This window comes from Coregonus clupeaformis, chromosome 34, assembly GCF_020615455.1.
Source record: "Coregonus clupeaformis isolate EN_2021a chromosome 34, ASM2061545v1, whole genome shotgun sequence".
Taxonomy (NCBI): domain Eukaryota; kingdom Metazoa; phylum Chordata; class Actinopteri; order Salmoniformes; family Salmonidae; genus Coregonus; species Coregonus clupeaformis.
The window spans coordinates 41,686,462-41,700,652 of NC_059225.1; the positions used below are offsets into that span (position 1 = coordinate 41,686,462).

Here is a 14,191-nt window from a genome sequence, read left to right on the forward strand (position 1 = left end):
CAATACTATGTGGCTTTAAATCAAGTTGAACATGACGATATGATCCTTGGTGTGCCAGCGCCATTTGAAGACGTCGTCTTTCCCGGGGGGGGGGGGGTTAGAGACTCACCCGTTCAGAAAGTGCTCAAAGAGATGAAGCTGGCCGTCTTTACACACCACTGCTAGCCTCACCGCCTAGGAGAAGGAGAAATTGGATTAGGCATGTGTCTTAGAGGTCCAGTCCCAAATCATCCCCCACACCCTTGTCGTAGACCAGTTTTTATTTTTTGGATTTTTTTTAATTTAGTCATTTAGCAGACGCTCTTATCCAGAGCGACTTACAGTTAGTGAGTGCATCATTATTTTATTTTTCATACTGGCCCCCCGTGGGAATCGAACCCACAACCCTGGCGTTGCAAACGCCATGCTCTACCAACTGAGCTACATCCCTGCCGGCCATTCCCTCCCCTACCCTGGACGACACTGGGCCAATTGTGCGCCGCCCCATGGGTCTCCCGGTCGCGTCTAGTGGCACAGCTAGCACTGCGATGCAGTGCCTTAGACCACTGCACCACTCTGGAGTTTCTAAGGAATGTCTTGAACCAAGGGACCTAGCTTGGTCAAAACCAGCCCCCTACTCCACATAACCTCCAGCGAGGCACGGTCGCCTCACCTCTTCCTTGCTGTTGGAGGTGAAGAGGTCAATGTGCTGGGGCTCGTCAGTCAGGTTGAAGGACACCACCGAGTTCTTGTCCTTGCCATCCTCCCGGACTTGCCTGAGGGGTGGATAGACCGACATGAAGATGTAGCATATATACAGCACACGAGTCAGCCCAAAGACAAACCAGTTGACTTTACTTAGTTAATTTGTAGATCTAACCTTGAGTTCTTAATAGCAAGTGAACAATAGAAATCAATTGAAGTCAAAACATTTGTTCTTTATTCAATCAAGCTGTCCCTTTTTTAAAAGGGAGTACTTTGTAAGAAACTTTGACGAGAAACTTCATATCACATGCAACACAATAAAACAACCCGTGTATAGTGGGTCTATTGAGAGAAGCGCTGTGGCGTTCCGTACTCACCACACGCTGAGGAGTCTGTCGTGGGCCGCCCCGGAGAGGAAGTAGAGGCCGTTACTATCCGGGGGCCGCGAGGTGGCGAAGCGCAGGGTCGTCACGGCAGTGGAGTGACCTGTGAACTTCTGAAGGAGGATGGAGGGGAGAAAACAGGTGGGAGGTGTAAGTTTGGAGAAAACATCTTGATCCAAAGACAGGGGGGGCTGTTTTGACGTACTCACTGAACTGGCTCATGTTCATTACGGCACACAACGAAAAAGGCTCTGACGAAGAGGTCGTCCTCTTATTGGCCATGTCCCGGTACCACCTCAGCGTCTTACTTTTTTCTTCCATTTGGTGACAACTGAACCAAACCCAATTACTCATGCCTACGGATCAGTTTGAATTTGACTGTTACGAGGGTGTAAAAGCGTCCGCTACATGGAAATATAAATGAAAGGACCCTTTGTGTCAGTTCCCCCGGATAGTTTCAACACAAATTCATGTGAATGTAGGCCACTAGGCCATGTAACTGCTGCGTATGTAGTCTGGGCAGGTCCCACTTAATAAGCCAATATATGCTTGATCTGAAAATGTGGTCCGAGGCTTTGTATGAGGGTGTGACGCAATTGAAGCCTCTGGAGGCATGCAGAGGCCAAATCAAGCTCCGTACCCCATGGCCGTGTGCCTCTCAAATTCTGTAACAATGCGGAGAGCTCCGTATTGACATGATTGGTTGACAGGTGTGGACGGGAGGTCCTGTATAAACAAACATTTCTTTGACAACTTCCTTCACAACAGCTCTGCTACATGAAGCGCAAGAAGTATGAATGCCCTGACTTCTGCAGAGGCTATGTCACCGTAAATGCTGCACGGCCAATGCAGATGTCGGCTTGACCAGGCAGTGCATTTTACCCGGTACACCTCCTTGGTCTCGAGGTCCCACATCTTGATGGTCTGTCCCGCTGAGAGCAGCAGCTTGCCATCCGGACTCACACACAGACTGGTCACTGAGGCACGATCTGCCTTCCACTTACTGCGAAGAAAAATAAATAGAGTCTTCTATAAAATAGAGTAAGAAACACAAAACTCAATCCCTTTTATTCACATATTCAAAAAATATCCAATTACTGAAACTTAAGTCAACCTCAGATCGATTATCGGGGCCAAGTTGTGAGCATGACTAGGGCCTCATCTGCCAAAAGGCACTATATAGCAATGAGTGGCCTAGTTGGTCAACAATACTTTTTCCTGACAATACTGCTGAGAGACCCTGTAAGCTTATGAACTCCCAAGACTTCTATCAAGAATCAGGTGACTTGAAGTTTTAACCGGGTCAAAAAGCATGTGTGGTTGGACCACAGTTTTCTATCGAAATGACCACGAGTTATACGCAACTATAACGGCCCTGCGATAGACTAGCATCCTGTCCAGGGCAGTACTTGTACATCAAACCACTCCACAGAAACAGGAGATAGGATCCTGCTCCTATGAGCCGTTATGCTAAGGCTCATGCAAGGCTGGCTAGTTATACGTAAATCAGATTTCAAATGCACATTGGATTGTGAATGTAGTCTTACATTATGTAAGTTAGTCTCCTGAGTGGCGCAGTGGTCTAAGGCACTGCATCGCAGTGCTAGCTGTGCCACTAGAGATCCTGGTTCGAATCCAGGCTCTGTCGCAGCCGGCCGCGACCGGGAGACTCATGGGTGGCGCCCAATTGGCCTAGCGTTGTCCAGGGTAGGGGAGGGAATGGCCGGCAGGGATGTAGCTCAGTTGATAGAGCATGGCGTTTGCAACGCCAGGGTTGTGGGTTCGATTCCCACGGGGGACCAGTTTGAAAAAAAATATATATATATATATATTCACTAACTGTAAGTCGCTCTGGATAAGAGCGTCTGCTAAATGACTAAAATGTAAATTTAATGTAACAGATTCTACAGCGAGAGAAACCCGTGGTGGAGAACAGACCTTTCATCTACCCAAAAGGTGTTACTTCTGAGCCATGGAGGACTGTCGCAGAGAAAACCCTTTTTCGTTTAGACCACTGTTTTTAAAAGGACATTCAATTTCCCACCACCGGTACCTACCAGCGCGCCTTGCCCGTCTGCAGGTCCCACTCCACAATGTGTGTGTCGTCTGAGCCACTGTACAGCAGGCAGTCCTCAGGGTGCCACTGCACACAGTTCACCCCGCCACTGTGACCTCCGTCCTGGGAGAGAGCAGAGGTCAACTATGATCTTTGATACTGTGATAGAACATTGAGAGAAATTATTAATAGGGTTCACAATTGGTATAGACACAGTATCAGACATTTCACTACTAATTTCATGATAGCCGATATGCAAGATTGAGGGTAAAAATCACACTGCGGCATATTATAGTACTAGGCTTGGACGGTATACCATAAATCTGGGTATTTGAAAAAGCCACAGGACGGTTTTTAAGTTGAATAAATGTGAATATTTGTAGCTACTTAAGTAAATACCTGCAGTGAACTTGTGCAATACATTAGGAGATAAAGAACATAGCGTTCTTCATTTTACTGGTCACATTATTATGAAGCTTACGGTAGTCCAGTCATGTGGTGTTTGTTTACAAGCACAACGACTTGAGTCCGGAGCCTTGTGAGTCACTCAATGTTGTGCAGCACCAGGCGATCTAATTACAGTATGGAATTCACGACTAAATGTTTGCCAGATATATATCTCTAACTATTAAGTTAACTGTCTAAAATGTGCTAAATGCTCTGCCGTTGTGCATTTGGTTAGCTAATTTAGTAGCTAGTTAGCTATCCAACTAAGGGGTTAGCATCGTCCAAAATCAAGCATTCGCTTGGTCCCCTGTAGCTCAGTTGGTAGAGCATGGCGCTTGCAATGCCAGGGTTGTGGGTTAGTTTCCCAAGGGGGGCCAGTATGAAAATGTATGCACTCACTAACTGTAAGTCGCTCTGGATAAGAGCGTCTGCTAAATGACTAAAATGTAAATGTAACAGCAGAGAATCCTTGATCAAGGGCCTTGCTGGCTAATATTTGTTTTGTGCATGCAGGGAACTGCAGCATTTTTTTTTTACTTTTATAGTTTAGGTCAGAAACCGTTCAAAATGTTAGCAATGCGCTCATTGGCATTTAGTTAGCATTTTCTATGGGATTTGACATGTACTTGTAAGCATTGCTAATCTTCGGATTACAGTATTAGTAGGGGTTGAAAACAGCGTGTTCAACTTGTGTTCAGTGCCGGTATTACTGAATATCCCAGTACGGGACAAGGTCGATGAGGTCAGTGTGAAGGTATGACAATTTGGATACAACCCCAAACCGAAAAAGTACCACTTCCAACCATAAGGCAACCATTTTGTTGTATTGAGCAAGCAACATTCAACTCAATTGTAGGATTTTTGGTACTTCCCAAATGGTCAATGACAGTGGCGCAACATCCCACTCCTTACCAGTGTGCAGTGCAGTGCTCCCTTCACTGTGCTGTAGATGATAACGCTGCCCACCGCCGTGCCCAGAGCCAACAGGTCTGCCTGCTTCTCCACATGTCCTGCCTCCGATCTCCTCTTCTTCCGCTGAGGTGCCTCCTGTAGCACAAATACACATGTAGCACAAATGCACATTAGTCAATAATAACTATTAAAATCACATTTTTAACTGACTGATAAAAACAAAAGGAGGACACCGTTCATTTTCCTTGGTACAACACTTGATCTGTTCTGCTGTCATGTAACCAGCGGGATATAGATCGTTGATTGAGTTTGGGTAGAAGCTGCCCCAGTATCGGTGCATTAGAGATGTTGATGAGTATAAGAGAAGCTCTGATTCAAACTCCCATGACACAGCTCTGCAAGCATATTATGTCAAAATACATTACTCACCAAATATGGAATTTCGCTGAGCAACCATCTAAATGTACTGTTATTGCCGGTATGTACTTCCAAAAAAGGTCTAAATAAAAATATACAAGCAACTAAATAATAAATAAAGCCTGTGAGTGATGAGTAATACGTGATTTACTGGAGGCGCAGAAAGGTCCTTTTTTCGGTTGCTTGTGCATTTCTATCTAGACCTTTTTAAGTACATACCAGTTGTAACAGGAGTAAATTTAGATAGTTGCTCAGCGAAATTCCATATATGGTGAGTAACAAACGTATTTTGACATTTAAGGCTTGCAGAGCTGTCTAATGAGAGTTCGAGTCGGCGCTTACTGTGCGTTAGGAGACATGTCATACTCATCGTCGTCATCGCTAACGTTGACAGGTAGCCTTGCATTGACAGGAACCCGAAATCATGGACTAGACCACAACTAAGGCAACTGCTAAATCACAAAGTTGTCAAAACTATTTTGCTTATGTTGACAATTCAAAACATGTGACTTGTGTAGCCATCCCTCTACTTAGCTACACGTTTAGAGTAAAACATGTGCTACCTAGAACCATATTAAAGGGGGTAAGGTTACATAGATAGTTCTCTGACAAGGGACACTTTTCACGCCACTTCATATAAAGTGATTGTCGTAGCAGGTTAGGCGGGCATTTTCGCAAACCCTACCACTGTTCCTTACCTTAACCTGCTACGTTAATTATCCTAACCTGGTGCTTAAGTTCTCCTAACCTGCTACGAAAAACTCACTTCGGTATCGAAGTGGCGTGAAGTGCGTTTCCATTGGCCAGGTCGCAGTTGTAAATGAGAACTTGTTCTCAACTGGATTACCTGGTTAAATAAAGGTGGGGGGGGGTGCATAATCTGACAAGTCTAGTAGGAAACGTTAGCTAGTTAAAGGTGGTGAAACGTGGTCAAGTCAACCACTCTACTGTCTGGTCCAATTCAATACTATTAAAATTGCCGACTAAGCAAACAACTCCGCAGTCTCGTGTATTGTTGTTCTACGTTACCGTGGGGCTTTGGAAAAAATACAAAATTGGATTTTGAAATCTAAATCTGCGTCATACATGGTGAATAGGTAACGTTAGCTAGCTTAGCTGTCCTAATATAACTAACCCTTTACGGTTCGCTAGTTACATTTAACATATTCGCATTACAAATGCAAATTCGTTATTACTATATGCATTTGTTTGAACTATTAGTCTCTCTTAGTCTGAATCATGACACATTAAAGGAGACTCGTGGCAATTTGGGGCGACCACATGTGCGACAAACATGTGCGTCCTGCAGGACAGTTGAGGTAACGTTAGCTAGTTACAGCAAGCTAAAATTGACTAATACTTTGCTACACAACTCACATAACCAAATGGTAAACGAAATTCCACCACAAGTATACATATAACGTAAATGTCTAAACACATATTTTTTATTAAGTTATCAGAAAGTTGTTTCGTAGCAGCATCGCCTGGGCCTATGCCTCCCCCGACACATACCTTGGCCTTTCGGCATGGTCCCCAAGCTATGCAGGTACAAGTGGCACTCAAGTGGGCTGAAGGCACGTATTCTTGATGAAGCGTTTTAATATCTGTGTTCCAAATACGAAGTCTGCCATCCTGAGCACATATAGCCAGGTATTGGCGTGACTTTGGAGAGAAAACACAGGGTAGCCCCAACGAAAAACTGCCTCCATCAGTCGCCATTATTAAACCAATGTCTGCGTGGTTTGCCAAGAACCACGTGTTATCGTCTACGGAGCAGGCGCGTTGGTGCATCATTTTGAGACTTTTCATTGGTTACTGTGAGATTTTTGGGGCGTGGTTAGTCTCCAAATCATGACAAATGGGCGGAGATATGTATTCAATGCGGAAGAAGGAGTACAGTGTTCTTGCCCAAAAATGAAACACTAGAGCTGTGTTCGAATCCTCATACTAACCAATCTATTTGTGACGTAAATTGAGTATATAGTATGATGGTCATAGTATGGATATAGTTAGTATGCCAAAAGTTCCCGGATGTCGTACTAAATTCTTCAGAAAATGATATTCGTTTCAAAACGTTTTCAGATTTGAAGAAAATTGCGGAAAATATGCAGCTGAAGTCCAACGGGAGCGGATACAAATTCATTGCTTTAACTAATTATGACAAATGTTAAGAAAATGTTGAGCAATGTAATAAAGTCATGACTTTTCAAATAAGTTACACGTTATGTTGGCCGACAATTTGTTAGCTACGCTATCCTTACGAACCGCATAGTATATCATTACAGCAGTATGTACCAGTATGTTAGCTAGCTACCTAACGTTAGTTGGATACTAATACATCGAATTTGCCAGGCAGTATATTAACTATATGCTATCTAACTAACGTTTATTGACTGGATTATTCACAACATTCTTAGCTAAGTGGTATAGTCGTTGTGCGTTCTCAATCGACATTGTTAATTTTGGCTATCTACTCGATTTCAATCAGAGCACACACTCCTCTGTGTGCCAGAGCGCAGAATAACTGCTGAATTTACGAACGCTCAACACGGGTTGAATATGGCCGGTGTCAATAAACGTCGGCAAAAAAAGCGTCATTTAATTGTTGCCAGCAGCACAGTTACAGTCACCAACGCTCTGGATAACATGAAAACAGCACTGCTAGGGCGAGTAGAATAGTCAAGAGTGAGGTGTTCTCTCATTTAGCAAGCTAGCCAACGTTAGCCAGTGTGCGCTCTGAATTTAGGAACAGACAATCTGACAACGCTCTGGATTTACGAAAGCCCAGAGCGCACTTTGGCACAGAAGTCGTAAAATGTCTAGCTAGTAATGTGTTATGCTAACAAGCTAGCAAGAGGTTGCATAGCAACAGCATCAACTTCCGGTAGACGGATGAAGCGCTAGTATGCTTAACTGAAAAGATACCGTTCGTTTACAGTATACTAAATGAACTAATAGTATATCGTATGTAGTATATACTCATTAAGTATCTAGTATACAGTATGTTAATATGGGTATTCGAACACAGCTACTCTTTTCACACGATACGATGTTTTTTTATCAGCACGTTAGAGCATTTTCGATAACCCAAATCCTTTTTCTAACCTTAACCACAGTCTCCTAACCTGCTACGAAAAGGTCACTTCGGTATCGACGTGGCGTGAAAAGAGTGTTTCTCATTCTCAAAATAAAATGCCTTATAAAAAGAAATGGGGTGCGTTCAGTTCGCTTGAACGTTTGCTACGTTACGGGACGGTTTGTACTGAACGACACGTTTTCCCCAAACGGGTCTTGTAAATTCTTGAACAGACTTTGAGAAACAACCAGCCACAGAGTTTTTAAACAATCCATACTGCACTGTCCTGATCCAGGTGCAGATTATGCGCTCCGACACTGCTGGTCTATGAACCTCAAAGCGCATGCGCTTGCGTCTCAGATGGTGTGGAGAGAAATAGTAAAAGCGTGTCTATGTAGACTCAGCCATGGTTCATTTGACAAAGCCTATGAGTAAAATAAATGGCGTTTTTGGATAAATGCCTAAAATAAGATCTGTGGGAAACACAGGCTTAGTAGATCTTATAGTTTTGTTATATGAGATAATCTTCATCAGCTAACGTAACTTTTTTCGAATTTTGAAGAATATGTAATAATAAAATACACATAAATCACATAATTCATAAAGGTCATGTTAACCGACAGCTATTATCTCATATAACAAAACATATAAGTTCTCCTAAACCTGTGTTAACCTCAGACCTTATTTTCAGCGTTTATTCCAAAACCCTATTATTTCCCCATAAATTGTTCCTATAGGGATGACTGAACGAAGCAGAGGTACATTATTTTCGGGTTTTAGGACTACAAGCTGGCAAGCTCTATTTTTGCACCTCAAATGGTATGTGCATGTGCAACAGTAGAGGCTCCTCAGAGGACGAAGGGGAGGACCATCAACCCTGTTATGCTTAATTCCACCCTGTTAAGTCAGTGTTTTAAAATCAGAATTGAACAATACGATCAAATGTTATGTATATCTTTGTCGTAACTTGTAGAGATAGAAGGGGTCAACTACATATGCAAAAATGTTGACCAAATTCTGTTGTTATTCAGTCTTATTCTGAAAAATGTTGTGCAAATGAAGTACTGGTTCTGGGACATTTGATGTCTTAGAAAATCTAAATCTATATATATACATGCGTTGTTAACACTTTCAGATAGTTATGTGTATGTCCCTAATGGTGGACATATCCCATGGTCCATGTGTGAACGATCTGTCTATATTTATTAGGATTTAAGTGCCTGAGTTTGACCAATGTGTTTTTATGAAAGTCATCATGTCCTTTTTCTGATAGAATACAAAACAAATGAAAAATATATACATTTTTTTCACAAAAGTTATGTGGTCCAAAAGGAACAGCATTGTAAAAATGACCCAGCTAGCTATATTTGGTTGTATATATTTTTTTTACTTTCACTTTCACTTTGCAAGCTGAATGCAGCTAGCTAGTTTAACTTACTCAAACACCCAGCTCAAACAGAGAGGGATGTTATGTTAACACTGGAACTCTACCAAGGCAAGGTAAGCTTTTGGTTTTATTAATTTATTGCCACCGGGGCCTGCAGGTGTAACTGCGAAACTGCGTTCTGACTGTACTGCATGATTGTAGCGGGTTTGCTAACGCGTTAGTCCCATTAACTATGTTGACTATGAGGTGACAATGATGTAAACTGTGCGTAGCGTTTAGGAGTCATGATATGGTTTGGCTAGGAATGGTTTTTTCAGCTGATGTGTTGTGCACAGGCGAAGGGAAAAGGTGAGAGGAGGAGAGCGCGTAGATACTTGCGAGAAGGAATGATATTTACAAGGAGAAAAGTGATGATGCTGTTTTTAAATGGCTGCTATGAAAGTGAACTGTATTTGCGTGTGATCAGGGGTGTATTCATTCCGCTGATTCTGTTGAAAAACATTTCTTAAACAGAAGCAAACAGAACGAAACATACCTGAATTTGTCTAATGGAAACTCTCATTTGCAACTGTTGGACTAATGATTACACCCTAGTGTAACAGTTTTGCTTCCTTCCCTCTCCTCGCCCCAACCTGGCCTTAAACCAGGGACCCTCTGCACACATCGACAACAGACCCTCGAAGCACCGGTTACACTAGATCAGCTAGATAAAGGCAAGAGTGTGCAAGGCGGTGTTGAACGTGCCACTGTCTGTCACCTTGACTACTCAAAATTCTCTCGACCTATGCACCTACGTTGTACATTTTAATTCATAGGCTAGGTTGTAGCCACCTCATGATGGGTACAGGGAAAATTTGAGTATCATGCAGTAGCCTAAACCTATCGATGTTACATTGAGCTGGGTGAATGGAATATGAACGACAGTCATCCATTATGCTGTAATAGAAATAAGGCCATGCTCATAAAAAATAAATAATCCTCCCTCATTTTAAACACACCGACCGCCACTAATGTGCAACCTGTAGACGTTTGTTGGTCTCACGTACGTGTTAGTCAGTAGCTTTGTTCCAGGGCGTCAGTGTGCTATGTGCAAACCAGTTGGCGCACTAGCTCTGGTCCAGGGTGTTATGTTAAACACTGTTGCTTGTGCAGCTAGCTAGTACACACTAACTAGGATAGCTAGGTAGCTAGTACAACACTAACTAAATAGTACACACTAGCTCTAGTACATGGCAGTGGAGGCTGGTGGGAGGAGCTATAGGAGGATGGGCTCATTGTAATGGCTGGAATGGAACCGAGGGCGAGAGATGGCAGAAGTGCTGGTTGATGGATAATACAGGACTATTAAATGCCCAGTGCACTACTTTTGTGAAAATAAAACATTTTCCCCAAAAAATTATATAGAAACAATACATGGCCAAAAGTATGTGGACACACCTTCAAATTAGTGGATTCTGCTATTTCAGCCACACCCGTTGCTGACAGGTGTATAAAATTGAGCATGCAGCCATGCAATCTCCATAGACAAACATTGGCGGTAGAATGGCCCATACTGAAGAGCTCAGTGACTTTCAACTTGGCACCGTCATAGGATGCCACCTTTCCAGCAACTCAGTTTGTCAAATTTCTGCCCTGTTAGAGCTGCACCGGTCAACTGTAAGTGCTGTTATTGTGAAGTGGAAACGTCTAGGAGCAACAACTGCTCAGCCTAGAAGTGATAGGCCACACAAGCTCACAGAACGGGACCGCCGAGGGCTGAAGCACGTAGAGCATAAAAATCGTCTGGCCTTGGTTAAAACACTCAGTACCGAGTTCCAAACTGGAAGCAACGTCAGCACAATAACTGTTCGTCGGGAGCTTCATGAAATGGGTTCCATGGCTGAGCAGCCGCACACAAGCCTAAGATCACCATGCGCAATGCCAAGCGTCGGCTAGAGTGGTGTAAAGCTCGCCGCCATTGGACTCTGGAGCAGTGGAAACGCGTTCTCTGCAGTGATAAATCACGCTTCACCATCTGGCAGTCCGACGGACGAATCTGGGTTTGGCGGATGCCAGGAGAACGCTACCTGCCCGAATGCATAGTGCCAACTGTAAAGTTTGGTGGAGGAGGAATAATGGTCTGGGGCTGTTTTTCATGTTTCGGGCTAGGCCCCTTAGTTCCAGTGAAGGGAAATATTAACGCTACAGCATAAAATGACATTCTAGACGATTTTGTGCTTCCAACATTGTGGCAACAGTTTGGGGAAGGCCCTTATCCTGTTTCACCATGACCATGCCCCCGTGCACAAAGCGAGGTCCATACAGAAATGGTTTGTTGAGATCGGTGTGGAAGAACTTGACTGGCCTGCACAGAGCCCTGACCTCAACCCCATCGAACACCTTTGGGATGAATTGGAATGCCGACTGCGAGCCAGGCCTAATCGCCCAACATCAGTGCCCGACCTCACTAATATTCTTGTGGCTGAATGGAAGCAAGTCCCGCAGTAATTTTCCAACATCTAGTGTAAAGCCTTCCCAGATGAGTGGAGGCTGTTATAGCAGGAAAGGGGGGACAAACTCCTTATTAATGCCCATGATTATGAAAAGAGATGTTCGACGATGTTCCACATACTTTTGGCTATGTAGTGTATTATTATTATTATTATTATTTTATTCTGATTTTTCAGGGGGTGCTGCAGCACCCTCAGCACAGCTACTTCCCGCGGCTATGCCCGAAGATGGTTACGGAGGCATTAGGAAAGGTAGAGTCAGTCAGAGTGACCAGGAGTGGGTTTTTAGAAACAGAAATATCACATTAACATAACTATTCAGACCCTTTACTCAGTACTTTCTTGAAGCACCTTTGGTAGCGATTACAGCCTTGAGTCTTCTTGGATATGACGCTACACCTTGGCACACCTGTATTTGGGGAGTTTCTCCCATTCTTCTCTGCAGATCCTCTCAAGCTCTGTCAGGTTGGATGGGGAGCGTCGCTGCACAGCTATTTTCAGGTCTGTCCAGAGATGTTCAATTGGGTTCAAGTCCGGGCTCTGGCTGGGCCACTCAAGGACATTCAGAGACTTGTCCCGAAGCCATCAGACCAGGGAATCTTGTTTCTCATGGTCTGAGAGTCCTTTAGGTGCCTTTTGGAAAACTCCAAGCGGGCTGTCATGTGCCTTTTATTGAGGAATGGCGTACGTCTGGCCACTCTACCATAAAGGCCTGATTGGTGGAGTGCTGCAGAGATGGTTGTCCTTCTGGAAGGTTCTCCCATCTCCACAGAGGAACTCTGGAGCTCTGTCAGAGTGACGGTCGGGTACTTGGTCACCTCCCTGACCAAGGCCCTTCTCCCCCGATTGCTCAGTTTGGCCGGGCGGCCAGCTCTAGGAAGTCTTGGTGGTTCCAAACTTATTTCATTTAAGAATGATGGAGGCCACTGTGTTCTTGGGGACCTTCAATGCTGCAGACATTTTTTGGTACCCTTCCCCAGATCTATGCCTCAACACAATCTTGTCTTTGAGCTCTACGGACAATTTCTTCAACCTCATGGCTTGGTTTTTGTTCTGACATGCACTGTCAACTGTGTGACCTTATATAGACAGGTGTGTGCCTTTCCAAATCATGTGCAATCAATTGAATTTACCACAGGTGGACTCCAATCAAGTTGTAGAAACATGTCAAGGATGATCAATGGAAACAGGATGTACCTGAGCTCCATTTCGAGTCTCATAGCAAAGGGTCTGAATACTTATGTAAATAAGGTATTTTTGTTGTTGTTGTTTTTTATGCATTTGCAAACATTTCTAAAAACCTGTTTTCGCTTTGTCATTATGGGGTATGGTGTGTAGATTGATTAATTATTTGAATCCACTTTAGAATAAGGCTGTAACGTAACAAAATGTAGAAAAGGGGAAGGGGTCTGAATACTTTCCGAATGCACTGTCCATTAGAAGTGTCCATCCAAGAAGGCTCAAGGTCATTGGCCAAAGTTAAAATGACGTCACGTTATATCTACCGTAGCTTTGATTGGACTGATCATGTCAACATCATACTTTCAAAATCTTAGCTAGCAAGCTAGACAAGCAGTCGTAATCATGAATCACGCTGACAATCTACTGGCAAATCCTTTTCAATCCTTGTCATATGAAGAGAAATTATAGATAAAACGTATCGGTGCTCATCGGCCATTGGATATAAACATTACACAACAAGTTGGAAATTGCAAATTCAACAATGAGTGGTCTGAAAGGAATCAGTGGTTAAATGCAAGCGTTGCAAAGCAATCACTATTATGCTTCCCCTGCTATTCGGTGGAGAGGATGTGTGGTCCAAGTCTGGGTTTAAGGGTCTCTTTTCCAAGCTTAAAGGGATAAACATTCACACGCAACACCATGGGCCAGAAAAGGTTGAATACATTGGCCATGCTGTCAATCCAGCATGACTTCTGCTGCGTTCAAAACAACTGGAAACTCGTAACTGGGAAATCTCAGACTTCAGTGAGTTCAAGACAACTGGGAACTGTGAAAAAAACAAGCACCGTCTGGGAAAATAGGTTTTGAACGGTCATCCAACTCTGAATTTCAAGTCGGTAACTCGGCCCTCTTTCTAGAGCTCCGACCTGAAGATCACTGATGTCATGATTCAACCTTGTTTTTTTTTCAGAGTTCCCAGTTGTCTTGAATTCACCATAAATCCAGAGAATGCCAGACTTTGATGACAAAATTTCCCCACAAGAAGAACCGCCGCGCCACCTTCCTGTTCAAATGAGCACAGCACAACGGTGAGTCCAAAAATGTCTTGTATGCTGCTGCATAAATGATGTAATATGCCAGGGAGATATGTGTACTGTA

The 14,191-nt window shown here is 43.6% G+C and overlaps 1 protein-coding gene across 1 annotated transcript in view; it reads right to left on the reverse strand.

Moving 5' to 3' along the window:
* Positions 1–6,693, reverse strand: part of LOC121539663 (WD repeat-containing protein 43-like) — a 39,014-nt gene extending 32,321 nt beyond the window's left edge. Inside the window, exons 1-7 of the mRNA XM_041848331.2 lie at positions 6,412–6,693; positions 4,483–4,617; positions 3,125–3,246; positions 1,950–2,070; positions 1,062–1,180; positions 653–755; positions 110–174 (exon numbers count right to left, since the gene is read on the reverse strand). Coding sequence (XP_041704265.2) covers positions 110–174; positions 653–755; positions 1,062–1,180; positions 1,950–2,070; positions 3,125–3,246; positions 4,483–4,617; positions 6,412–6,693 — 947 coding nt within the window. The remainder of the gene's footprint in view (positions 1–109; positions 175–652; positions 756–1,061; positions 1,181–1,949; positions 2,071–3,124; positions 3,247–4,482; positions 4,618–6,411) is intronic.
* Between the last annotated feature and the right edge of the window lie 7,498 nt (positions 6,694–14,191).